General features: G+C 45.0%; 1 protein-coding gene across 1 annotated transcript in view; it reads left to right on the top strand.

Annotated features, from left to right (window-relative positions):
• Positions 1-27,480, top strand: part of HCN4 (hyperpolarization activated cyclic nucleotide gated potassium channel 4) — a 55,915-nt gene that overhangs the window by 19,350 nt on the left and 9,085 nt on the right. Inside the window, exons 3-4 of the mRNA XM_060689464.2 lie at positions 16,672-16,833; positions 22,890-23,108. Of these exons, the coding sequence (XP_060545447.2) occupies positions 16,672-16,833; positions 22,890-23,108 (381 nt within the window). The remainder of the gene's footprint in view (positions 1-16,671; positions 16,834-22,889; positions 23,109-27,480) is intronic.

The raw sequence follows: 27,480 nt of genomic DNA, 5'->3' as shown, positions 1-27,480 counted from the left end.
ATGTGGTACCTCTCTCAATAGTAGCAACTGTGAGAGGGATCTTGGAGTCCTAGTGGACAACCTGCTAAATATGAGCCAGCAATGTGCAGCGGCAGCCAAAAAAGCCAATGCAATCCTAAATTGCATTAACAGAAGGATACAATCAAGATCAAGGGAAGTACTAATAAATACCACTCTATAAAGTAAGACCACACCTAGAATACTGCATCCAGTTTTGGTCACCACGTTATAAAAAAAGATATTGAGACTCTAGAAAGAGTGCAGAGAAGAGCAACCAGGATGATTAGGGGATTGGAGGTTAAAACATATGAAGAACCGTTGCAGGAACCATTACGCGGAGCTAGGGATTCGAACCGCTGAACTGCCGACCTTTTGATCGACAAGCTCAGCGTCTTAGCCACTTAGTCTCTCAAAACCTCCATAATTTTTTAAGATGGGTGGACTTCAATTCCCAGAATTCCCCAGCCGGCGTGCTTAGAAGCCAACGAACCAATGGGAAAGCAGCAGGCTTCCTGGAGAATACGATGGCATCTCAGCATTTCGCATCCTTACATATTTTTTTTTCCACAGCGACATAACTCCGTAGGCAGGCAGCAGTTTTCTGTCAAAGATGAGACTGACAATTCACAAAACTGCGAAGGTGGGAAAAAGGATAGGGAAAGCTGATTAACCAGGCAATGTTACAATTAATGAAGGAGTTGTCAAGCAATTATTCATAGCCAGCAGAAGACAGATTGAGCGTTCTGTCGTGTTTTGCTTGAATTAAGAGTTTCGGTTTTCGGTTTAGTTCTTTTTTTTCTTTGCAAAAATAATGAGAGTCCAAAGCAGAGGAATGTTATTTTTTTTTTTTAATTAGATTTATATGCCACCCTTCTCCGGAGACTCAGGGCGGCTTACAATGCATTAAGCAATAGCCTTCATTCTTTTGTATATTTTTATACAAAGTCAGCTTATTGCCCCCACAAACTGGGTCCTCATTTCACCTAGGATGGAAGGCTGAGTCAACCTTGAGCTTTGGAGAGATTCGAACCAGCAGAAATTGCAGGCAGCTGTGTTAATGACAGGGTGCACTAAGCCACTGTAATATCAAGGCTCTTTTCAGGGGTGGTAAGGATTGTCCCAGGAGAGACAGTGGAGTGGAGTGGTTAGGACACCAGCTTAGCAATGAGGAGATTGTGAATTCTAGTCCTGCCCTTAGACACAGTTCCAGAAGGGTGACCTTGGGACAATCAGTCTCAGCCCTAGGAAGAAGGAAGCAAGCCACTTCTGAAATCTTCACAAGAAACCTTCAGGGCCGTGGTGGGATTCAGCCGGTTCGCACAGGTTGGGTAGAACCGGTAGCTAACTTTTTGTACAGTTCGGCGAACCGGCTGAACAGTGTGCCTCGCCACGCCTGGCCCCGTCTCACCGCTCCCCTCCTAGCCACTCCTCGCCTCACTGCCCACTTGCTTACCCGGCCACCCGGTCACTCGCCTGGCTGGGTGGGCGGGGCAAGTAGCTGGGCGTGACAAGGAGTAGCTGGGAGTGGAGGGGCGAGGCGGGGCGAGGAGAGGCTCGGTGAGGTGAGGTGCTCCTTGATGTGAGTGATGTCGAGTCGATGTCGAGGTGGCCACACCCACCCAGTCACATGACCACCCAGCCACGCCTACCCAGCCAGTCAATAGAATAGAATAGAATAGAATAGAATAGAATAGAATAGAATAGAATAGAATAGAATAGAATAGAATAGAATAGAATAGAATAGAATAGAATAGAATAACAGAGTTGGAAGGGACCTTGGAGGTCTTCTAGTCCAACCCCCAGTTTAGGCAGGAAACCCTACACCACTTCAGACAAATGGTTGTCCAACCTCTTCTTAAAAACTTCCAGTGTTGGAGCTTTCACCACTTTTGGAGGCAAGTTGTTCCACTGATTTAATTGTTCTCACTGTCAGGAAATTCCTCCTTAGTTCTAAGTTGCTTCTCTCCTTGATGAGTTTCCACCCGTTGCTTCTTGTCCTGCCCTCAGGTGCTTTGGAGAATAGCTTGACTCCCTCTTCTTTGGGGCATCCACTGAGATACTGGAAGACTGCTCTCATGTCTCCCCTAGTCCTTCTTTTCATTAAACTAGACACACCCAGTTCCTGCAACCGTTCTTCATATGTTAGGGCAGAGAACCTGCTGTTAAATTATCTGAATCCCACCACTGCTCCAGTCACTAGAAGTCAAGACTGACTTGAAGACATAGATAAACAGACATATAAAATACTATAGGTCCCAATTTCGAAGTCACTGCCACCAGGAAGTCACAAAGTAACCCAGCTTCTCAACATGCGAATTGAAAGGAGCAACCTTGTGTACAACTTCAGTTATAAAGGAAAAGGTTGGGTGCCTCTTCTGTCATTATGTGAACAAAGAGCTACTGTGAAGCCCTCGGTGCTCTTTGAGAGTGGTTGGCTTGCAAGCATTTCATTACCTGGCAAGGTAACATAATTGCTCCTTGTTTATGTACAGTAATTTGCTCTGCTGGTGTTGGTGCGGATGTGGTTTTTCTCCTTGGTAGTTCCTTGAGTAGGATATTGTTTTCTGTTTATTTGTCTGGTGTTAATCCCTGCTTCTCTGGCTGTAGGCTGCTGGAGAGGATGTGTGGTGGGGTTTTTTTATTTCCGTTTTGTTTATTTTGATCGATTGGTTGATTTGTATCCTGCCTTTATGAGTTTTACAAATAACTCAAGACAGGGAACATATCCAACACACCTTTCTCCTCTTCTTTTCCCCCACAACAACAACCCTGTGAAGTGGGCTTGGCTGAGAGAGTGACTGGCTCAAAGTCTCCCAGCTGGCTTTCATGGCTAAGGTGGGAGTAGAACTCACAGTCTCCTGGTGATTGGCCCAAAGTCACCCATCCTGCTTTCATGGCTAAGGTGGTACTAGAACTCACAGTCTCCTGGTGTTTGGCCCAAAGTCACCCATCCTGCTTTCATGGCTAAGGCGGTACTAGAACTCACAGTCTCCTGGTGTGTGGCCCAAAGTCACCCATCCTGCTTTCATGGCTAAGGCGGTACTAGAACTCACAGTCTCCTGGTGTGTGGCCCAAAGTCACCCATCCTGCTTTCATGGCTAAGGCGGTACTAGAACTCACAGTCTCCTGGTGTGTGGCCCAAAGTCACCCATCCTGCTTTCATGGCTAAGGCAGTACTAGAACTCACAGTCTCCTGGTGTGTGGCCCAAAGTCACCCATCCTGCTTTCATGGCTAAGGCGGTACTAGAACTCACAGTCTCCTGATGATTGGCCCAAAGTCACTCAGCTAGCTTTCGTGGCTAAGGCAGTACTAGAACTCACAGTCTCCTGGTTTTTAACCTTTTTAACCACTGGGCCAAACTGGCTCATATTTGTAGGTCTGGTGTCATGATTTTCAGTTTCTTTCCTACTGCACTATTTTGGGGGGTATTTATCGGAAGTTATAGAGTGGTTTGTATGCGTATCCCACCCTAAAACAATAGGAAACAGAGGTGTCAACATTTAGCCCTTCTTTTTTTGGGACTTTAAGGTGCCATCAAAAAGGTTTTTTTGGGGGGCAACAGGTTGATAATTTGTTGGTGGAGACTTACTCTCCATTTAACGCCTTTCGGCGATCAAAGAGCCAGAAGCCAACCTCCAATTCTGAAGTCCAGCTTCGTCCCAGAATTGGCCATCAAGAGGTGTGAAGGTTTAATAGGGGATATCCAGGTGGATGAAATTATTTTTTCCGAGCACCACTGTGAAAATAAGCACCTACGAGACACTCGGTGGACACATAATTATCATCCTGTTTGCCATTAATGAATTCAGGTTAAGCTCAGGGAGGAGTTGAGTTTGTTATTTTCCATTCGCCTACGAAGTAGCCTTCAGGGGGAGATCTGGGCAGGAAAATAATCCTTTCTCCCTCGATTCCCAGAAGTGGATTTCCCGTCCCGAGCAGCATTGTTCTGCCCCAACTACGGACCCATAGAACGCAGCACGCACAAAGTCCATACAAACCTTAGTTTACTAAATTAAATCAGTCTTTTTCAAACAAAGGCTGTTAATTAACTTTCTGAACAGCCTACCTACAAGAATCCAAAGAATAAATAATTGTAATCTTACTATGGTTGGTGGAAAGCCCAGAAGCAATTTGCAGGACACTGATAAGAGAACTAAGATCCAGACGCGAAGGAGAGTGAACTAAGTTGTTCCCTGCAAATTGCTTCAGTCGGCATTCCTCCTTAAATAGGCTAAGGGAGTGGCCAATTAGCCCCATCTGCTGCCTGCAATTACTGCAGGTTCGAATCTCACCAGGCTCAAGGTTGACTCAGCCTTCCATCCTTTCTAAGGTAGGTAAATTGAGGACCCAGTTTGGGGGGGCAATAAGCTGACTTTGTATAAATATACAAAAGGATGAAGGCTATTGCTTAGCGCATTGTAAGCCGCCCTGAGTCTCCGGAGAAGGGCGGCATATAAATAAAATTTAAAAAAAAAAAAAAAGCTGTGGATAACTGGAAGGGGCGGGAATATTAGGGGCTCTGATTGGGCCCTCAGAGCCACAAGCGGCACACCTGTATCTCAGGTGGCGTGATTCCTTGCCACGGGCTCAGGTGGGAGATGCTCGAAACCTCACTCCTCCATCCAGCCCTCGTCTGCACCTCTGGCGGCTTTGTCTGCAGCTGTTCATCACGAGTTTTCTTTTGGGAAAATCCGAAATGGACGTGTCCCCTGGAGAGGCAGGGACCAGGTGCCAGATCCTATCTTGCAGTCAATTAACTCTTTTTTTTTTTTTTTTTAGTTTCATTTCCAACCTTCATTTTTAGCTCAGCGAGAAATCCTGCTTGGTTTTTGGAGAGAAACTGCTAACAACCTCATTTCCTAGAGGTTTTTTTTTTTTTTTTTAACAGCTTCTTAGCAGTAGATCTTGGATCTACAAGAGCCAACATGTCGTTTTTGCTTCCAAACAAAAGAGAAACTACCCAGCCAAGGTGGTTTCTTAAATTAGATATGAGTAGATCCTGGGACGCAGTGGCTCAGTGGCTAAGACGCTGAGCTTGTCGATTGAAAGGTCGGCAGTTCAGCAGTTCGAATCCCTAGTGCCGCGTAACGGGGTGAGCTCCCGTGACTTGTCCCAGCTTCTGCCAACCTAGCAGTTCGAAAGCAGGTAAAAAATGCAAGTAGAAAAAGAGGGACCACCTTTGGTGGGAAGGTAACAGCGTTCCGTGCGCCTTTGGCGTTGAGTCATGCCGGCCACATGACCACGGAGACATCTTCGGACAGCGCTGGCTCTTCGGCTTTGAAACGGAGATGAGCACCGCCCCCTAGAGTCGGGAACGACTAGCACACATGTGCAAGGGGAACCTTTCCCTTTACCTTTTAGATCCTATTCAACGGGCTGTTATTTTCTTGTTTTGTCCTGCAGTTTCAGTGACATGCGGTGTTCAACAAGGAGAGATTTCGGAAAGCTTTAGTACATACACCTTGGGCTGAAAATTTATTTGTCGTTTCCTTTCTCTTATGCTGTCACATCTCATCAGGCACGTCCTGATTAAACCCTGCAAAAAAAAAAAAAAAAAAAGCAATCTCCGTGGGACCAGAGCTGTGACTGTAACAAGATTCTGCCTGCGTTGTAGCTAAATACTCAATATTTGCTCCTGTGTGGAGTGCAACACCATCGACATGATTCATGTACCATTCCAGGCAAACGGTGGTCCGGTCTCTTCCTAAAAACCTCCAGGATAAAAACTTTTAGAGGCCAAGTGGTTTTCACTGGTGAATTGTTCTCACTGTCAGGAAATTTCAGAATAGAATAGAATAGAATAGAATAGAATAGAATAGAATAGAATAGAATAGAATAGAATAGAATAGAATAGAATAGAATAGAATACGGCTAATGTCAACCATAGCCTGACACGACAAGTCATCATTTAGAATAGAGTAACAGGGTTGGAAGGGACCTTGGAGGTCTTCTAATCCAGCCCCCTTCTTAGGCAGGAAACCCCACACCACTTCAGACAAATGGTTATCCAACATCTTCTTAAAAACTTCCAATGTTGGAGCATTCGCAACTTCTGGAGGCAATTTGTTCCACTGATGAATTGTTCTCACTGTCAGGAAATTCCTCCTTAGTTCTAGGTTGCTTCTCTCCTTGATGAGTTTCCACCCGTTGCTTCTTGTCCTGCCTTCAGAAGCTGCTTTGGAGAATAGCTTGACTCCCTCTTCTTTGTGGCAGCCCCTGAGATATTGGAACACTGCTATCCTGTCTCCCCTAGTCCTTCTTTTCATTAAACTAGACATACCCAGTTCCTGCAACCGCTCTTCATATATTTTAGCCTCCAGTCCCCTAATCATCTTTGTTGCTCTTCTCTGCACTCTTTCTAGAGTCTCCACATCTTTTTTTACACTGTGGTGACCAAAACGGGATGCAATATTCCAAGTGTGGCCTTACTAAGGTGTTAGGATTTTTGGAGCCAGAAGCAACCTGTGTCCAACCAGATTTAGGGAACGAGCCCGGCAGGCTGGTAGACCCGGGCTGGAGTTGATGGAGTCCCAGGAGGACTGTGTCAAATGGGTCGAGGGCTGGGTACTCGCTCAAAGCTGCATCTTCTCCCATGGTAGTGACCTCTTCAGCTCTGGAGTCAGACGTTGACAAGAGGGAAGGGCCAGATCCTCCCACATTGCGGAGTCAGAGGAGGTGACTCATCTGGGATGCACTTGATGGGCGCAGTGCTGTCTCAGCATGCCGGACAAAGCAGGGCTTTGTGCCTCGTGAGGATAGAAAATCCCTTGAAGAGAGAAGCGAGTGGGCTGAGCAAGCTGTTGATTCTTCACAGCCCCCCCCCCACATCCCAATGCTTTTGGGGGGAGGGCAGGGGAACAGCTGGCATCAGGAGCACAGCTGGCATCAGTGGGAATTCCTGCAGCCGGCCCAAGCTGTCGGCTCCGACTCTCAGAGATCCTTCCTTCCTTCCTTCCTTCCTTCCTTCCTTCCTTCCTTCCTTCCTTCCTTCCTTCCTTCCTTTTCTTCCTTTTCCTTTTTCTCTTTTTTCTTCCTTCCTTCCTTCCTTCTTTCCTTCCTTCCTTCCTTCCTCCCCTTTCCTTTCTTCCTTTCTCTTTTTCTCTTTCTTTCTTTCTTCTCTCTCTCATCTATCTATCTATCTATCTATCTATCTATCTATCTATCTATCTATCTATCTACCTATCTATCCTATCTATCTATCTATCATCTATCTATCTATCTATCTATCTATCTATCTATCTATCTATCTATCTATCTATCATCTATCTATCTATCATCTATCTATCTATCTATCTATCTATCTATCTATCTATCTATCCTATTATCTATATCTATATCTATATCTATCTATCTATCTATCTATCTATCTATCTACCTACCTACCTACCTACCTACCTACCTACCTATCTACCTATCTGATCTATCATCTACCTATCACCTATCATTTCACTCTCTGTTAATCTTTGTCTATGACCTAATTATTCCTCTCTCTTCTTTCTTCCTTCCTTCCTTCCTTCCTTCCTTCCTTCCTTTCCTTTCCTTTCCTTTCTTCCTTTTTCTTTCTTTCTTTCTTTCTTTCTTTCTTTCTTTCTTTCTTTCTTTCTTTCTTCTTTCTTCTCTCATCTATCTCTCATCTATCTATATCTATCTATCTATCTATCTATCTATCTATCTATCATTTATTTATCTATCTATCATCTATCTATCATCTATCTATCTATCTATCTATCTATCTATCTATCTATTTATCTACCTATTTATCTATCTATCATCTATATCAGGCTTGTTTGTGCCCATCACATCTGGAGGCAATTCTGGGCAGCTTACAAACATTAAAAGCCAATAAACCATTGAAGCAATAAAAACTTGTAATGATAATAACAATCATAATTTGCAATTAAAAAGATGAGGAGGAAGGGAACAGGATGCGCACAGGGTGGGGGAGGAGATGGGAAGTTTCTGAGCCAGGGAAGATGAGCCTCCCTGCATGGGTAGAAAACAAGCAGGAGTGTCTTCAGGGAGGGGTAAAAAAACAAACAAAAAATCCAGCCTCAAGCAGGTAGCCACCGTCATGCAATCCCAGCTCCACCTATGATGAACAGTCACCTATAATCTATGATGAACGGTTGCAGGAACTGGGCACGGCTAGTCTAGTGAAGAGAAGGACCAGGGGAGACAGGAGAACAGTCTTCCAATATTGGAGGGGCTGCCACAGGGAGGAGGGGGTCAAGCTAATTTCCAAAGCACCTGAAGGCCAGACAAGGAATAATGGATGGAAACTGATCAAGGAGAGATTCAACCTGGAAATAAGGAGAAATTTCCTGACAGCGAGAACAATCAATCGATGGAACAGAAGTTGCCTTCGGAAGTTGTGGGAGCTTCATCTCTGGAGGCTTTCAAGAAGAGACTGGACTTCCATCTGTCAGAAATGGTGTAGGGTCTCCTGCTTGGACGACCTCCAAGGTCCCTTCCAACTCTGTTAATCTGTTCATCCTTGTAGCTGAACCAGCCAGACCTGCCTCCAAAAGCTCTTTGCCACCAGGAACCAATGTGCTCAGAGAACCAGGGCAGCTGGTCCCTACCTGAAGGGCAGCTGAGCAGACAGGGCAGGGCTTCTTTCTGGAACAAAGCACTAAAGAAGCGACGGGAGAATCCAATTTCTTTGCAAGCTGCTATTCTGAGCATCCATCGCTCTGATCTCCTGGCACTCCAAATGGAATTAATCACTCTGTGTGGGCGGGCTTTGCCCAAACAGTGGCTGATTTCATGTTTATTCAACCAGGAATGTTGACAGGTTATTAGCGTGTTTGTAGATACCTCAAGGTTTGCAGAAGGAGGGGAAGGAGGGAGCAGAAGGAGAAAGAGGAGGAGGAGGGAGGAGGAGAAGAGAGGAGGAGAAGGAAGAAGAGGAGAAGAGAGGGGGAGGAGGAAGAGGAAGAGGAGGAAAAAGAGGAGAAGGAGGAGGAGGAGGAGAGAGGAGGAAGAGGAAGAAGAAGAGGAGAAGAAGGAGAAGGATCTTTTTTGACATTTGTTTCCTTTCTCTTTCATCTATCAGAAAGCAGAGAATCAGGTTGTCCACAGGATATGGTTCCAAAAAAATCAAAATGGTGATTGCGATGGTGTGATCCAAGTCCATCTATCTCCACCTCTGTCTCTGTCTCTCTGTCTCTGTCTGTCTCTCTCTCTGTGTGTGTGTCTTTCTCTGTGTGTCTGTCTCTGTTTCTGTCTCTCTCTCTCTATCTGTTTATCTGTCTCTATCTGTCTCTCTATCTGTCTCTGTGTCTCTGTCTCTCTGTGTCTCTCTGACACTCTCTCTGTGTCTCTGTGTCTCTGACTCTGTTTCTGTCTTTCTCTGTCTCTCTGACTCTCTCTCTGTTTCTGTCTTTCTCTGTCTCTGTCTGTCTCTCTCCCTCTCTCTCTCTCTCTCTCTCTGTCTCTCTCTCCCCCCCCCTCTTGTGTATGTTATCCATATAATACACATTAAAAACAAGCGCCTCTTCAATCACACCAACCAAAATTGTATCAAAAACCTTGACAATACCCTTTGGGTCAAGCATGAGAGGCAAAGCAAAGAAACATCTAGGAGAACCTCAACATGCATCTCCTTTATGTGGCCAAGAGTCATGTAGCTTCTCCTCTTAGTAGCCACATGCCCGTCTCAGTTACCCTGAAGCAAACCTTGCAAGACGGCTCACTGCAAATTGCCCTGTGAATATTTGACACTAAAATGGGGCTTCTAAAGAAATAAATCAGCTCTGCAACCTACCTAAGTACACTCAGTGTGTAAACCAGGGCACCACGGAGCAGGAAGTACATTTAGAAATCCCTCTTTATCTTTGCAGACTTACATTTCCACAATTGCAATAAACACCCTTTCTATGACCCTGTAATCCCTTAACTTAGAGTAGAGTAGGGGCAACTGGATAGAGCTGAGCATTTACTGGCCTTCCTGATGCCTATGCGGAGTTCGCAGCAATTTTTTTTTTCTTTGCGCCCTAGGAGAGAAAATCTGCCGCTACCTAGGATTGAACTCTCAACCTTCCAAGTGGAAGGTGAGCATCTTCACCACTAGGCCACCATGCTGCTCAATACAATTGCAACGGACCCTCCATTTTTAATACTCTTCAGCTTCCAAAAATTAAGACTCTCCGCATTTACAGATTTGCAGAAACTTCATTGCCCGATCTATTCCAGCTTCTCTGCGGTTACCCTTGAAAGGGCAACAACACTCACTGCGTGCAGGGTGAACTCACTAAGTGTCAGGAATTCAAAGATCTTCCCAACCATTTATAGTTTCTCCACCTTGGGGTGAAAGGCCCAATGGAAACCTCAAGAAACGAGCTGCTCTAAAAGGAACCATATCATCAAATGCTTTTCTCTTATCTTCCACCTCAAGACATGTACATGCTTTGAGATGAGACTCATCTGGGCTGTCAGCAGCTGCCTTTCTTATCTCCAGCCAGTGCAGGAACCTTGGCAACTATCTTCTCTCAAGGCCAGCGGTGGCCCCTTCTAGCTTGCAGTTGACCGAATGCCCTTCAAACTTTCTCAAGCACAAGAACCGTAGCCAGGGGGTGGGCTTCAAAAATTTTAGCAAGGGGTTCTCTGCCCAGTTGCTGGGTGGGCGTGGCTATGATGGGCACGGCCTAGTCGGCCTCCTGTACCATGGTGGTGGTGGTGGGCATTTTTGCTCTCCCTGGGCTCTGGAGGCTTTCCTTGAGCCTCTGGGAGGGCGAAAAACGGCCTCCCCAGGCTCTGGAGGCCCTCTGCAAAAATAAATGGGTAGACCAGTGCCTTCAAAAACAAATGGGTAGACCGGTGCCTGCAAAAATAAATGGGTAGACCAGTGCTTCCAAAAACAAATGAGTAGACCAGTGCCTGCAAAAATAAATGGGTAGACCAGTGCCTCCAAAAACAAATGAGTAGACCAGTGCCTGCAAAAATAAATGGGTAGACCAGTGCCTTCAAAAACAAATGGGTAGACCGGTGCCTGCAAAAATAAATGGGTAGACCAGTGCCCCCAAAAACAAATGTGTAGACCAGTGCCTGAAAAAAATAAATGGGTAGACCAGTGCTTCCAAAAACAAATGAGTAGACCAGTGCCTGCAAAAATAAATGGGTAGACCAGTGCCTCCAAAAACAAATGGGTAGACCGGTGCCTGCAAAAATAAATGGGTAGACCAGTGCTTCCAAAAACAAATGAGTAGACCAGTGCCTGAAAAAAATAAATGGGTAGACCTGTGCCTCCAAAAACAAATGAGTAGACTGGTACAGCTCTGTAAGCAGTTAAAAGCCTGGTAGACCAGTACCTCTGCTAAATCCTAAAAAAATTGTCAACATGACCATCAAGTCACGCCCACAAAATAAGCCACGCCCACAGAACCAGTCGTAAAAAAAATTAGAACCCACTCCTGGGCTAGACATATTTTTCAGCCGAGTCCCCACCCTATGCTAAGCTCCGGTTACAAACGCACACAGTTGCTGTTTTCATACCATTGTGTAAAATCCATTTTAAAAGCTTAACAAGGATCGTCTGGTTCACACATCTGGCAAAAACAAACACAACATATGGGATCACAAGTTAGCCCAGATTTTTTTTTTTTTAATCTCCTACTCTAGAGTGATGTTGAATTACGATCAAAACTTTGGAATTTGATTGTCTATCGGGCATTACGCTTGCATCATGCCTGCAAGATGATGGGGGGCGGGGGGGGGAATAACATTGAGAAATTGAAAAAGGATGATTTATTCCAGAGGTTAAGCAATGGCTTTTAGAAATGTATAACTTATCTGTTTTACAGACATATTCATTAATCGAAGGATGAAGTGTTGTTTTCTTCTTTGGCAGAGAGGTTATATTTTGTACAATAATATTTTATATCTGATTATACCATAGTACGACGTGGCATTTATTAGTAAATCGGTGACTATTTGCAGTTTTAATACCCTGTTTCCCCCCAAAATAGGACATTCCCTGATAATAAGCCCAATCGGGCTTTTGAGCGCATGGCAATAAGGCCAAGCGCTTATTTCAGGGTTCAAAAAAAATATAGGACAGGGTTCTTATTTTTGGGGAAACACACTATATAGGGAACTTCGTTTTTTTTTTTTTTTTTAGTTTGTCCATTCTTACCTTCTCATCTTTTTTTCCCTGGTTTTTAATCATTGTTTTCTAAAGTTCAGGGTTTAGAACATGGAACATCAAATAATAAAAGAGCCTTGGTGGCGCAGCGGACTAAAGTGCTGTTAAGTAGCACTTAGCTGCCAGCTGCCTGCAATTACTGCGAGTTCAAATCTCACCAGGCTCAAGGTTGACTCAGCCTTCCATCCTTCCGAGGTAGGTAAAATGAGGACCTGGATTGTGGGGGCAATAAGCTGACTTTGTTTAAAAAAGAACACCGCTTAGGGGGGCCCCCAAAAAGCCCTACTAAGCAGGTATATACAAAAGTATGAAGGCTATTGCTTAAGGCATTGTAAGCCGCCCTGAGTCTCTGGAGAAAGGGCGGCATATAAATCGAACCAATGAATGAATGGCTTAACATTCATTGGGCTGGCTTAACAAATTCTTTTAATAATTTTAATTGGTTTTGTCTTTTTAAATTTGGGGCCAAACAGAGATATTTTTATCTGGCTGTACACTGCCCTGAGTCCTCAGGGAGAAGGGCGGTATATAAATTTGAAATAAAATAAAAATAAATAAAAATAAATAAAAATAAATAAAAATAAAATGAATGAATGAATGAATGAATGAATGAATGAATGAATGAATGAATGATAGAGTTGGAAGGGACCTTGGAGGTCTTCTAGTCCAACCCCACTGCTCGAGCAGGAGTTCCTTTAGTTTAACTTCCATTTTTTAATTTGTCATTTGTTTTCCCCCCATTTGTTTTTTCTAAAATAAAGACTAATAGAAGGGATTTGCTTGATAAAAACTACACGCACACCCAAAATTTTTTTAAAGGGATATATATGTTATCGGGGCAGGTTCTGCCATTAAAGAGAACATCAATCGGTGATATCATAAATTAGTAGCAAAGAATATATATTTTTTTTCCAGAAAAGGCAATATCTTCTTTAAGTCAAGTTAGCCACTTTCCTGTGCTTTTCTTGACAACAATACAAAAAAAAAAAAAAAAAAAAAAAACCCACGGATTGGTAGTGCTGTTTTCTAGACTGATTCTTCAGTTTTTCATTTTGCTTATTGCTCTGGACTTTTTTTTTTTTTAATTTGATTTATATGCCGCCCTTCTCCGGAGACTCAGGGCGGCTTACAATGCGTTAAGCAATAGCCTTCATCCTTTTGTATATTTATACAAAGTCACCTTATTGCCCCCACAAACTGGGTCCTCATTTCACCTACCTTAGAAAGGATGGAAGGCTGAGTCAACCTTGAGCCTTGGAGAGATTCGAACCAGCAGTAAATTGCAGGCAGCTGTGTTAATAACAGGGTGCTTTAAACCACTGTACTACCAAGTACTCCTACCAAGGCTTCTTCATGGTCTTCCTTCTAAGTGCCTCACCAGGTTAGACCCTACTTAGCATCTCCACAATCATCCAAGGCTGGTTAGCTGCTGCCATCTACTGTGATACTCTTGTTAGTCATTTTGTCCTTGTAATTTTACTTCCAGGCATGGGAGACAAATGTCTTTTTTGGTTTTTTGTCGTGGTTTATCTCACGTGCCGAAATAACGTAGCTTAGGGGTGTCAAACTCGATTTCATGGAGGGCCTCATCAGGGTTGTGTTTGACTTTGGGGGGAGCCAGGGTGGGTGTGGCCAGTTCGATATCACTCGTGTCGGGGGCACCTATGGTGGCCCAAGTGCTGTGGAGTGGTGATATTCAGTTGGTTCTATCCGGTTTGGGCGAATTGGTAGCGGTGGCTGCAGAAGTCTCCGCCCACCCGGCCGGACATTATCACATCCTGTTTTTAATGCTCTGGGCATGCGCGGAAGGATCTATGCATGCACACGTGCTCACATTTGCAAACTGGTAGCGAAGGAAGTGAATACTACCCCTGGTGCTGTGCCAGCGAAAACGGGCTCCCGAGCTCCATTTTCAGCTGCGATGGGTTCCTGCAACCCCTCCTGTCCTGAGCTCCGTTTTCGCTGGCACTGTGGGCCGGTTCTTTGTTTATTCTAGGGCGGCCCCACAAGCCAGATCTGGTCCTTGGGCCGTGAGTTTGACACCCTGATGTAGCTGATCTTGGCGGCCGTTGGGTACCGCTTTGATTTAGAAAGGCAGGCGGGAGTGTTAGCTGCTCCTGTTTTTGAAAACACACACACACACACACAGAGAGAGACACATATTCTGGGTCAGCCCAACTTCGCACTCAGATTTAATCTGACTCTTGTTTGAAGGGAGGATTTGGGTGATGTTATTTTTTTCCTAGGGCCAATAATACTCTGTTGAGAATCGCAAAGCTCCCGTCTCCCGGTGGCCTTGTGAGTTAACGTCGAAAGGGATGTTAATCCCGCCTTTTGCACAATGCAGCGCCTCTGCCTCCGCTGACGGTTTTTTTAGAGCGCTTTGAAGGAACAGTTCTACCTTGTGGACAAAATAAGTCACTTGAACAAAAGGATTGCCTGGCAACGGGGCAGATTTGGCTGCGATGTCCATGTAAATAAGTCAGCGGCGTTTCCAATACCTCCACACTCTGCCAGATCTACTTCTTCTTCAAGAGCGGGAGATCTCGCGGAGAAGAGACCTGCCAGCTCTGATAGTTGGCAGTGGGAAAGCTAGCCGTCTTGTCCATAGATCCCTGTGAGGCAAGAGGCCATTTGTACCGTGGACTAGTTCTTGAAAACTATCATCTCTTGGGCATCTGTTTTTTTTTTTTTTTTTGCTTTAATTTATATGCCGCCCTTCTCCGGAAACTCAAGGCGGCTTACAATGTGCTAAGCAATAGCCTTCATTCTTTTGTATATTTATACAAAGTCAGCTTATTGCCCCCGCAAACTGGGTCCTCAATTTACCTACCTTAGAAAGGATGGAAGGCTGAGTCAATCTTGAGCCTGGTGAGATTTGAACTTGCAGTAATTGCAAGCAGCAGATGTTAATCTGTTAATAACAGTGCTTTAGTCCACTGTACTACAGGCTCTGTTAAGCATGATGAGATTCTGCCAGTGCATTGTTGTTTTAAAAAAGGCTGTCGATTGGATAGACCTATTTATTTAATTCGTCAGACATGTACTAAATAACAGGTATAAGTATAAACATGGACGTGAACAAGGAATGAGTACAAAGAAATGGGGACAGTAGGACAGGGACGGTAGACAGGCTGGTGCGCTTATGCATGACCCCTTTACGGACCTCTTAGGAATGGGGTGAGATCCACCGTAGACAGTTTGAGGTTGAAGCTGTGGGGGTTTGAGGATGTAACAACGGAGTCGGGAAGTGTATTCCAGGCATTGCAGGGGTGAAATCCAGCAGGTTCTGACAGGTTCTGGAGAACCGGTAGCGGAAATTTTGAGCAGTTCGGAGAACCGGCAAATACCATCTCTGGCTGGCCCCAGAGTGGGGTGGGAATGGGGATTTTGCAGTATCCTTCCCCCAGGAGTGGGGAGGGAATGGGGATTTTGCAGTATCCTTCCCCTGAAGTGGGGAGGGAATGGGGATTTTGCAGTATCCTTCCCCTGCCACGCCCACCAAGCCACGCCCACCAAACAACACCACACCCACCAAGCCACGCCAACAGAACTGGTAGTAAAAAAAAAATTGGATTTCACCATTGAGGCATTGACCACTCTGTTGCTGAAGTCGTATTTCCTGCATTCGAGTTTGGAGCGGTTTACCTTAAGTTTGTTATCCATTGCGTGCTTGTGTATTGTTGTGGTTGAAGCTGAAGTAGTCATTGACAGGTAGGACATTGTAGCCGATAATTTTGTGTGCTACGTTTAGGTCAGACCGAAGGCGGCGTAGGTCTAAGTTGTCCAAGCCCAAAATTTCAAGCCTGGTGACATAAGGGATTCTGTTGCGAGCGAAGGAGTTTAAAAAAAGGCTGTCGATCGGATAGACTTATTCTTAAAGCGGAGCTGCTACTTCAGAAGATGGTGTGGCGGTTGGAGAGATGAACTGGATTTGGAGTTTTTAGATTGCCCCCTGGAGTCAGGAAGCTCCCTGGGTGAGGTCAAGCCAATAATTCTCTGGCTTCCTGGCTAGTTGGGTGGTCTATCTTGAGAAGTCTATGAGCCGAGGTGGCGCAGTGTTTAGAGTGCAGTATTGCAGCTACTTCAGCTGACTGCTAGTTCAGCAGATCAGCGGATCAAATCTCACCAGGCTCAAGGTTGACTCAGCCTTCCATCCTTCCGAGATGGGTAAAATGAGGACCCAGATGGTTGGGGGGCAATATGCTATTTAGTATACTGTCTTTGGTGTAAGCCGCCCAGAGTCCTCGGAGAGTGGGCGGCATAGAAATATGACTAATAAAATAAATAAATAAATAAATCCCAAGAAGATAACGGAGTCAACATTTCCATATTGTTGGCAGTGAACTTTCCAATCCTGACTTCTCCTTCTAGGATCTTTTTTTTTTTTTTTTTTTTTTAGAACTTTTTGCTTGGAGGGTTAGGGTGGCTCTCCCTTGTCTTTGGTCCCATGAATCTATCACGACAAGGAGGTATTCTGGGAAATGATTGCATCTCTGGGGCTTACTGGTTAATCCTCTTCTTCTAGATCTTCCATATGACCTACGACCTTGCCAGTGCCGTGGTACGGATCGTCAACTTGATTGGCATGATGCTGTTGTTGTGCCATTGGGATGGCTGCCTCCAGTTCCTGGTGCCCATGCTCCAAGAATTTCCAGGGGACTGTTGGGTTTCACTGAATCGTATGGTGGTAAGTTGATGAAACGGACGGAGCAATTTTGGTACCGGTGAACCACCGTTGAGTAGAGCTGCGGTGTTCCCTGATTTCTCTCTAAGGAGGTGGGGGTGTTCTCTAGTCCATCAGCCACCTCCTTATCCCTTGATGAGTGCAAAAAACAGAATGTTCCACCCATTGTAATTTCATGCACACCCCAGCTAGAAAAATCAATCTAAATTTATAACCTCTATTAAAACGGGGGGGAATCTAGACCAGGGCATGATTGCAGCCTAAAAATACTTCTTTTAGTGGAGGAAAATGACTTCCTGAATGGCAGGATTTGTGGTTTTATGAGAGGCTCAAGAAGAAATGTTTTAAGGAATTATTATTGTGACCATCATATCTTCCTGTAATATGTGAGAGAAAGTGTCCATAATGTAGATGTTGCTTCAGGGCATCTGCAATCAGGAAATGATCTTAGTTCCATTTAGAAATGAAGGAAGGAAGGAAGGAAGGAAGGAAGGAAGGAAGGAAGGAAGGAAGGAGGGAGGGAGGAGGGAGGGAGGGAGGGAGGGAGGGAGGGAGGGAGGAAGGAAGGAAGGAAGGAAGGGATTAAGGAATGGATCAATGAATGACTGGATCAATGAATATCAATGTATCAGGAGAGAGGATAAATAAATTACGTTCCTTCCCTCTCTCCTTACCTTCAAAGTTCTTCATATTTTGTGAATGAATCCTTTCGGTAGAATTCAGACATCAGAGGCTGGGAAGCTATGACATTCAAAGCATGTAGTATGACAGTTTCCGGCAGCTTCCACCCATCACGGCGAATGGTTAGCGATCCGAAAGGACTACAGATCCAGTTTAGGGAGCCATTTGGGGAAGGGAGGAAAAATCCCTTTTAGGATTTGGTTTAGGGAGGAAAGAGCCTTGGTGGCACAGCAGACTAAAGTGCTGTTAAGTAACACCAGCTGCCTGCAATTACTGCAAGTTCAAATCTCGCCAAGGCTCAAGGTTGACTCAGCCTTCCATCCTTTCTAAGGTAGGTAAAATGAGGACCCAGTTTGTGGGGACAATAAGCTGACTTTGTATAAAATATACAAAAGTATGAAGGCTATTGCTTAACGCATTGTAAGCCGCCCTGAGTCTCCGGAGAAGGGCGGCATATAAATCAAATTTTTTAAAAAATGTTGAATTGGTTAGCAACTGCTTTGTGCTTGAGATGGGCCCCCCAAAGTCTGGCCTGGTCAAGTCTGCTCTGCTCCAGGTAGGCTAAGAAGTCGAGTTGAGGTGGAGCCAGAAGCAGCTGTCTGCTTTGATGATCTGGTCCCAAATCGATGGAAGGAGAAGTAGAGATAGGGGTTGGAGTCAAGAGAGGAACCAGTTTGGAGTCATTACATGTCCACAAGCAATCCAAGTTCAGCCCTCTTTTTATTCCATTAACAATGGTTACAGATTCAATGGTTCCACGCTGGATGTTATTTGTTCATTTCAGTAAAATTAGTTTGAAATTTCAGAACCACACTGTTGGCTGTTCTCTTGACTTGGTCCATTTTTGGGGGAGTTCAGCTTCCGAGCACACAGGCTACTCTTCATTCTGAGAACATTTCCTACCTGACTTTTCAAGGACATTAAAAAAATGTTGACCGGAAGGAGCAGTTTAGAAGAAGATTGGCAAACAAAGCAGTTGATTGCTTTCCCGCTTAGCTAAACTTTGGATTTTGGGCCACACCGAAGTCCACACCGTAACTAAAAGTGACATTTGTCTTTTCGAGATAACATCCTGAAGATCAGAAATGGTGACTCCAGGCAGTTTATAGAAGTATAAAATCCCAAATACAAAACTCAATATATCATCACCCCCACCAGGGACAACAATTAGTGAAATCACTTGATGTGCTCCATATCACCTTGGGGTTCTCAGGCCTGCTGGCAATTCCATGTCTTGAGGGCCTTTCAAATGAGTATCAAGGTGGAAGCTGGTTTATCTCTGCAGGGATGATGTTCCACAGGAAGGAAGGTCCTTCTTCTTGGTCCCACTAGACCAGAGGTCTCCAAACCTGGCAGCTTTAAGACCTATGGACTTGAACTCCCAGAATTCCTCAATGGCTGGCTGAGAAATTCTGGGAGTTGGTCCACAATCCTTAAAGTTGCCAAGTATGGAGACCCTTGCACTAGATGGATCTTCTTAATGATCTGTAGCTTACTCTGCCTTCTAGCAATAGCACTTAGACTTATATACCGCTTTACAGTGCTTTCCAGCCATCTCTAAGTAGTTTATAGAGTCAGCCTCTTGCCCCCAACAATCTGGGTCCTCATTTTACCCATCTTGGAAGGACGGAAGGCTGAGTCAACCTTGAGCCGGTCAGGATCAAACTCCTGGCAGTGAGCTGAATTAGTCTGCAATACTGCATTCTAACCACTGCGCCATCACACACCCTTCCTTCCTTCCTTCCTTCCTTCCTTCCTTCCTTCCTTCCTTCCTTCCTTCCTTCCTCCCTCCCTCCCTCCCTCCCTCCCTCCCTCCCTCCCTCCCTCCCTCCCTTCTTTCCCAATAGCACTTAGACTTATATACCGCTTCACAGTGCTTTTACAGCCGTCTCTAAGTGGTTTACAGAGTCAGCCTCTTGCCCCCAACAATCTGGGTCCTCATTTTACCCACCTGGGAAGGATGGAAGGCTGAGTCAACTGCCAAATTGCAGGCAGCCGGCAGGCAGCAGAAGTAGCCTGCAGTACTGCACTCTAACCACTGTGCCACCGAGGCTCTTATCAAACAATTACCATTGTTTTGGTCCTACATGTGCCTCTTTTTACATCAGGGGTGTCAAACTCAAGTCCCGGGGGCCAAATCCGGCCCATGAGGTGGTTAGATCTGGCACGTGGGGCCACCCTAGAAATAGCAAAGGACTGGCCTGCGGTACCTCTGCCAGCAAAAATGGCCCACGGCCCTCCTGAGCGTCGTTTTTGCTGGCAGAAGGTTGCAGGAGGCCACCACAGCTGAAAACTGACATCGGGAGTCCGTTTTCACTGGCAGAGAGCTCGAGCCACCACAGGCGCCCCCAACCAGAGTGATGTCGAACTGGCCACACCCACCCTGGCCACACCCATCCCGGCCCCCTTAGGTCAAACACAATCCTGACGCGGCCCTCAATGAAATCGAGTTTGACACCCCTGTTTTATATGCATTTCGTATGCTGGCTTGCAGTCTCCTTTGTCCTTGTTCCTGCCGATTGCATTTCCTTTCATTTGCGTGTGTGTGAGTGCGCGTGCGCGCGAGGGCGTGTGTACATATACAAGGAGCCACCCTATCTCCATTCTCCAAAGCGAAGAGCGGTTTCTTCCCTCTCCCACCCTCACCGAAGTAGTCGCATGGGCACCCAGCCAAAATAGCATTTGCCACCTCACCTTCTGGAGAAGCAGCGGTACAGATGTGTCATCATGCCTCAGGAACAATCTGTTTATTAAAAGAGGGATCTATTTTTGAAGTGCCATACCGCTCTCCACAACTCCCCATGTGGACGCTGTAACAGAACAGGTAACAACAGAAAGCAGACTTTTGCAAACAGGTATGGTTGCAGGCAGTGGTGGGTTCCTCCCGGTTCGGCCCGGTTCGGCCGAGCCGGTAGCAGTGACGATATGTCGTCACCGAACCGGTTCTCTTTGTTCGGGAGCTGGGACCTCCCCCCCACCCACGTTATTCTTACCTTTTATTTGGCCCCACCCCCAATCTATTGCTGCCTCCCGAGTCCCAGCTGATCAGCTAGAAGGAAAAAGAACTGTTTAAACTCTTGCCGTGGGGCTTCAAAGGGCCGCCCTACAGCTGATCAGTGTTAAAAGGCAGTGTGGTGGTAGATTGGTGCTTCCAAAAACGAATGAGTAGACCGGTACAGCTCTGCAAGCAGTTAAAAGCCTGGTAGACCAGTACCTCTGCTAAATCCTAAAGAATTGTCACATGACCATCAAGCCACGCCCACAAAATAAGCCACGCCCACAGAACCGGTAGTAAAAAAATTTAGAACCCACCCCTGCCTTCCCGGCATGGGCATGCACACTGGGAGGCCGTTGTTCCGTTTTCTGACGCTCCTGAGTGTGAGAAGACCAGCTGGCCAGCACACCAGAAACCAGAAGAGCAACAGGCGATGGCTCGCGTGCCCAGAGAGATAACTCTGCATGCCATTTCTGGCACATGTGCCATTGGTTCGCCATCACGGTCCTAGAGGTCGATTCCTGCTTTGCAAATTTGTTAAGAGGAGAGGAGAGGAAGGAACGTGGCTCGTCTGAAGCTCAAAGAAGGAGAGGGGAAACCTAAAAATAGAAGCTCCAAAAAAGTAGAACAAATGAAATCCAGAATGATGGATCCCGCACAGCCAGTCCGAGGAACACGGTCTCAGCTGCTTCTAAGTCATGAATGAAAGAAGGAAGGTGTGATTCTGAGGCTGGGCGGAATTTTATTTATTTATTTACTTATTTATATTCAGATCAGAGTGGCACGTAGGTGAATTTTTGGAGGGGGTTGAAGATACTTTAGGCTTTGGAAAGGGGGAATCTGTCGTGGGTTCCTCTCCATGAAGATGTCTCCTTAGATGTTTAAGGCAGCTTTCTTCTCTGGATTCAGAGAGCTTGAAAGTTTAGGATAACATGTACATCTAAATTTACTTGAAAGGATTTTCATGGTGGTAGAGAAGGTGCCTTGGATCACGCCGAGATTACATGTTGTTTCACGTCTGTCTACCAGGACATCTTTGTGTTTGCTAAGACTACATTCAAAGGTTTAAGGTTATCATGGTTCAGATAGATGGAGGTGGGAGTCAAACTCAAGGCCTGGGGGCCAGATCCGGCCAGCGGGGTCCTTAGATCTGGCTCGCAGGGCCGCCCTGGAAATAGGAAAGGACCGACTCGCGGTGCCTCTGCCAGCGAAAACGGAGCAGAGCACGGGGGGCCATCACAGGTGCCCAATGACACGAGTGATGTCATGCTGGCCACACCCACTCTGGCCACGCCCTCCAAGGTTAAACACAACCCCGATGCAGCCCTCAATGAAATTGAGTTTGACTGAGATAGTCTGATCGAGATATAGATACTTCGGAAAAAAATGCGAGCCCAAATTCCAAGAGAACTTTCACCAGTCTAGGACAATATTCCAAGCAACACAATAGCTTCCTTCCCACATTTCAGACTAGTGGCATCCATGGGAGTGGAAGTCTCGCCCTTCCCCCCCCCCAAAAAAAAGGACAAAATTTTGATTGTGCTGTTGTGAGCGCCATTGTGTCTTTTTGGAACCCTCCTCCACATGGACGTCACTGCTCCAAACAGACGCTAGTCAAGTGCATTTTGAGAAATTAGAAAGAGAACTGGTTGCAATTGCCTCTTCCGACTTGAGGTTCTCACCAGCCAACCCCTGGTGCGTTCAAGCTTGGAAGTAGCAAGGTATGGATACCTGGTGTTGTGGCCCGCCGGCAGCCAGCAGAGCTGGCAGCACAGTCGGATAGTGAGGAGGTTGGGGAGGAAACTGGGCCAGTCCTGGGGGCTGGGGAAAGCTCGGACAAGGGCTCTGCATCGGAGGCAGAGAAGGAGATAGACAGCAGCTAGTCAGAGGAACAGCTGGAGCCCATTCCCAGTCTGCACATGCGCAGAGCTGCCAGAAGACAAGCACAACTCAGAAAGCAGGGTCGACTCGGGAGTAAATCAACACCTTGGAGGTGATTGGCCCCTCCCACAGGACATAAAAGTGGAGCAAACAGGGAGTGGGCTTTTGCAGGAAACAATTCATTCATTCCGTGACTCTGAGAGACTCTGTGCCAAGTTTTACCCTGTACTGCATTTGGAAACAAGTTACGTGGCAGCTTGCCAAGCGAGATAAGGTCTGTGTTGATAAATATTCCTTTGAAAAACTGTTTGGACAGGCTTTGCTGACTGTGAATGCTTGTTAAGGGAGCCTACGTCAGAACACCTGGTGGACATTTGACCCTCGCTGACCCTTCAGAGTTGATGGGAGTGGTGGTGGGGCACCGAGCGCAGGGAAGGTAGTCCCACCTCATCCAAGTGTGTCCATCTCATGTTGTGTAACTCTCGTCTGTCTGTCTCTTTAGAATGACTCCTGGGGGAAGCAATACTCGTATGCGCTATTCAAGGCTATGAGTCACATGCTATGTATCGGCTACGGACAGCAAGCCCCAGTGGGCATGTCTGACGTGTGGCTCACAATGTTAAGCATGATCGTTGGCGCCACGTGCTATGCCATGTTCATCGGTCACGCCACGGCCCTTATCCAGTCTCTGGATTCCTCACGGCGACAGTATCAGGAGAAGGTAAGTGGCATCTAAGGTGGCTTTGGTGAGAAGGATCAGCAGCCAGATTACTCTAGGATCCAGGCGCCGCTGAGAAACGGTCCAGGGAATGGATCCTTCTCATCAGCTGTCCCTTCTTTTTTTCACCCCAAGAACGAACAGATAAGGGAGCCTTCTGAAGCCCTTTCCAAGATAGCATGGAACAAACAGATGAGATAACCCTAGATAAGAACAGCATAGAAATATAGCCACAACCCCATCCCACAAATATAGGCTGCCATCTGTTTATTTATTTTTTCCTAAGTTGTCCTCTTGTCAAGAAACTCTAGGCTACTTACAAAGATTTTTCTTTTTTTTTTCTTTTTCTTTTTCTTTTCTTTCTTTCTTTTTTTTTTTTTTGCAAAAACTATCCAAGGTGACATTTTGCAGAAAATTTTCCAGTACTGCAAATGTGTTTATGTTGATAGATACAAGAGATAGATGATAGATAGATGAGATGAAAGAGATGAAAGGGATATATAGATAGATAGATAGATAGATAGATAGATAGATAGATAGATAGATAGATGATAGATGGATGGATGGATGGATGGATGGATGGATGGATGGATGGATGATAGAAAGAAGGAAGGAAGGAAGGAAGGAAGGAAGGAAGGAAGGGAAGGAAAGAAAGAAAGAAAGAGAAAGAAGGAAGGAAGAGAGAGAGGAATAATTAGGTCATAGACAAAGATTAACAGAGAGTGAAATGATAGTGATAGGTAGATGATAGATCAGATAGGTAGATAGATAGATGATAGATAGATAGATAGATAGATAGATAGATAGATAGATAGAGATATAGAGCTAAATAGATGATGATGATAGATAGATAGACAGACAGACAGACAGACAGATAAAGAAGTCACTCACAGGAAATGTTTCTTTCTTTAAAATGCATTATCTTGTCAAGTCAGTACCATGGACACAATGCCGAATAGATTCAATTTAAAAATAACGAGCTCAGTTCCCAATTAAACAGAACCATCTAAGAATAAGCAAAACACTCCATGTGCTACCAAATGCCAGCAAATCAGGAAAATGCTCCTTTGTCCCAACATACATTTGCAGCAGAACTTGCCTGCCAACAACCCAGGGAGGAGTCCTGCGCGACAAGAACAGAAGGGCCAAAGCAGGAGGAAGAGGAAGCCAAATTAACGTCTCTATTATCTGTTTTGTTTCATGTTGGCAGTTATGAAATCCCCGTTACATTTTTTTTTTTTTGCTAACGATAAGCAGCCCAAAGCTTAATGGAGACAGTCTTAACTTTGCTTGTCTGATGACTCCCTCCCAATCCATTGATTGAGCAATGCATAAATCGGGGAGCTGAAACTCCAAATCCAACTTGGATATTATACATTAAAACATATGCATTGCAGTACCATTGGCCAGGGACGCGGTGGCTCAGTGGCTAAGACGCTGAGCATGTCAATCGAAAAGTCGGCAATTCAGCGGTTCGAATCCCTAGTGCCACGTAACGGGGTGAGCTCCAGTGACTTGTCCCAGCTTCTGCCAACCTAGCAGTTCAAAAGCAGGTAAAAAATGCAAGTAGAAAAATAGGGACCACCTTTGGTGGGAAGCTAACAGCGTTCCGTGCACTTTAGGCGTTGAGTCATACTGACAACATGGCCACGGAGACGTCTTCGGACAGCGCTGGCTCTTCGGCTTTGAAACGGAGATGAGCACTGCCCCCTAGAGTCGGGAACGACTAGCACATATTTACGAGGGGAACCTTTACCTTTACCATTGGCCATACCATCGACGGATCTTTTTGTTATAGATGCTAAAAAATGTTGGGAAACCTTTGGGTGAACCAGAGAGAATTAATGCATAAAATTCCCAGGGGGGGGAGGGGGAGTGATCAGATTTAGGTATGCACAATCTGACCGTGTTCTCCTGCTTTTTAATGATGTACACCTCATTCTGTGGCCTGCCCAGCAGATATATTTAGTTCCATCTGTTGGTTCCATCCAATTCAATTTGTTTAAGGTTTTTTTGTGTTTGAAGTCAACGCAGTGTGTGTTATTTTTTCTGTGGTCTGCCTTCAATTATATATATATATATACATATACATATATATATATATATATATATATATATATATATATATATATATTCCCCCCCCCCCCACACTCCTTTTCTGATTTCTCTTTCTCTGTCGGGTTTCGGACTGCTTGTTGGAGGATGATAAGTGGGTAGAACTTAATTATGATCCTGTGTGGGAGAAAGAAAGAGGAAAAAAAAAAAAGAGGCACTGGTTATTTTCTTAAGCACAGGGAGATCAGATCTGAGCAACCAGCAGCAGAAAGCAAAATGTACTGGAATGCCCGCTCCAACAAAATTGGCTAGAAATATTTTGAAAGAATAGAATAGAATAGAATAGAATAGAATAGAATAGAATAGAATAGAATAGAATAGAATAGAATAGAATAGAATAAGGGATAGAGTAGAGTAGAGTAGAGTAGAGTAGAGTAGAGTAGAATAGAATAGAATAGAATAGAATAGAATAGAATAGAATAGAATAGAATAGAATAGAATAGAATAGAATAGAATAGAATAAGGGATAGAGTAGAGTAGAGTAGAGTAGAGTAGAATAGAATAGAATAGAATAGAATAGAATAGAATAGAATAGAATAGAATAGAATAGAATAGAATAGAATAGAATAGAATAGAATAGAATAGAATAGAATAGAATCACAGAGTTGGAAGGGACCTTGGAGGTCTTCTAGTCCAACCTCCCAGCTTAGGCAGGAAACCCCGCACCATTTCAGACAAATGGTTATCCAACATCTTCTTAATAACTTCCAGTGTTGGAGCCTTCACAACTTCTGGAGGCAAGTCATTCCACTGGTTAATAGTTCTAACTGCAAAGAATTGCCAAGGAATATTTTGGATGGAAGAGACAAATGGATTTGAAGGCACATTCTGGACAGACAGGACAGTTGGTTTGAAAGAGGAGTCAAAGAGGCCATCTATATTAAAATTGAACAGCCCTCTCTCAACGGAGGGGGAGGGATTCGATACCACCTAAGCTCTTGTTTGCAACTCAGTTCTGTTCAGCAGTTCCAAGAAGGTCCCACACCCATTTGTACCATTTAAGTGACCTCCCCCCCCTCCGAGGGCCCAGATAAACCTCCAAGTGGCCTCAATGACCCTCAGAAAGAATGCTAACGACCAGAGGACTGCAAGGAATATAAATCCTTCCATCCTCCGCCATTCAGTCAGAAATGAAGAAGCTTCTCGGATGAGAAGTGAAACATCTTCAAGGAAACACAAAGTCCAGCTGCCTTTGGAAAAAGCACCTTTGGGACTTTTGAATGGAAGACATTGACCACAAGTCAATTGATACCCTGTTTCCCCCCAAATAAGACACCCCCGGATAATAAGTCCAATCGGACTTTTGAGCGCATGGCAATAAGGCCAAGCGCTTATTTCAGGGTTCAAAGAAAATATAAATCAGGGTTTTATTTTCAGGGAAATATGGTATTTTGAGATCTTCCCATTGTTGTGTTTTGTTTTGTTTTTTATTTGATTTATATGCCGCCCTTCTCCGGAGACGAAGGCGTTAAGCAATAGCCTTCATCCTTTTGTATATTTATACAAAGTCAGCTTATTGCCCCCACAATCTGGGTCCTCATTTTACCTACCTTAGAAAGGATGGAAGGCTGAGTCAACCTTGAGCCTTGGCGAGATTCGAACCTGCAGTAATTGCAGGCAGCTGGTCTTAATCTTAATTTTAATTAATTTTAATTCCACGAATGTAGTTCTGAGCTTCTGATTTAGTACGATTAATTTAGCACTGATGAAATTCATTGCTGCAAATGACCAAACCTTAATTTATCCCAGTTTAGACCTCACTCTAACAGTAACAGTTAACCACCTTTGTCTAACAATAATAGTTCCAAAAAGAAAAGATAATTATAATGTTGCTAATTTGGGGGGGTGGGGGAAATTGATTTTTTTTCTCTTTCTTTTTTAAAAAAAAAATATGATCGTTTTAGCCCTTAAGCTACAACTTTCATGCAGTTTCTAATTCTAAACAGCTGGTTTGGGGCAGTTCATTATCAAGGGGGAGGAAGTGGTGGATCAAAGGTGCAGCTCAATTGTTCCCGAGCTCCTCCGTTTGCTGCTGGGAATCCATTTGGCTTCTGCAGGCCAAGCTGAAAGGCAGTAAATTGTAGAGATTCGGTGCAGATCTCATTTCAAAGTCACTGCCTGAACCTGCTTCCTTTCTGCTTGATTCTGTCCATAAAAATGACGGATGGATGCCCCGTGGCACAGATGAAGGAGAGGTGGAAAGAGAAGGAGGCACGTGAGCAGAATTTAATGGAAGGCCATCACTACGGAACTAGAAGAC

The sequence above is a fragment of the Pantherophis guttatus genome, chromosome 13 (genome assembly GCF_059756535.1).
Source record: "Pantherophis guttatus breed Tessera chromosome 13, ASM5975653v1, whole genome shotgun sequence".
NCBI lineage: Eukaryota > Metazoa > Chordata > Lepidosauria > Squamata > Colubridae > Pantherophis > Pantherophis guttatus.
The sequence above is the reverse complement of the archived record's forward strand: the minus strand, read 5'-3'. Positions and strand labels throughout refer to the sequence as shown.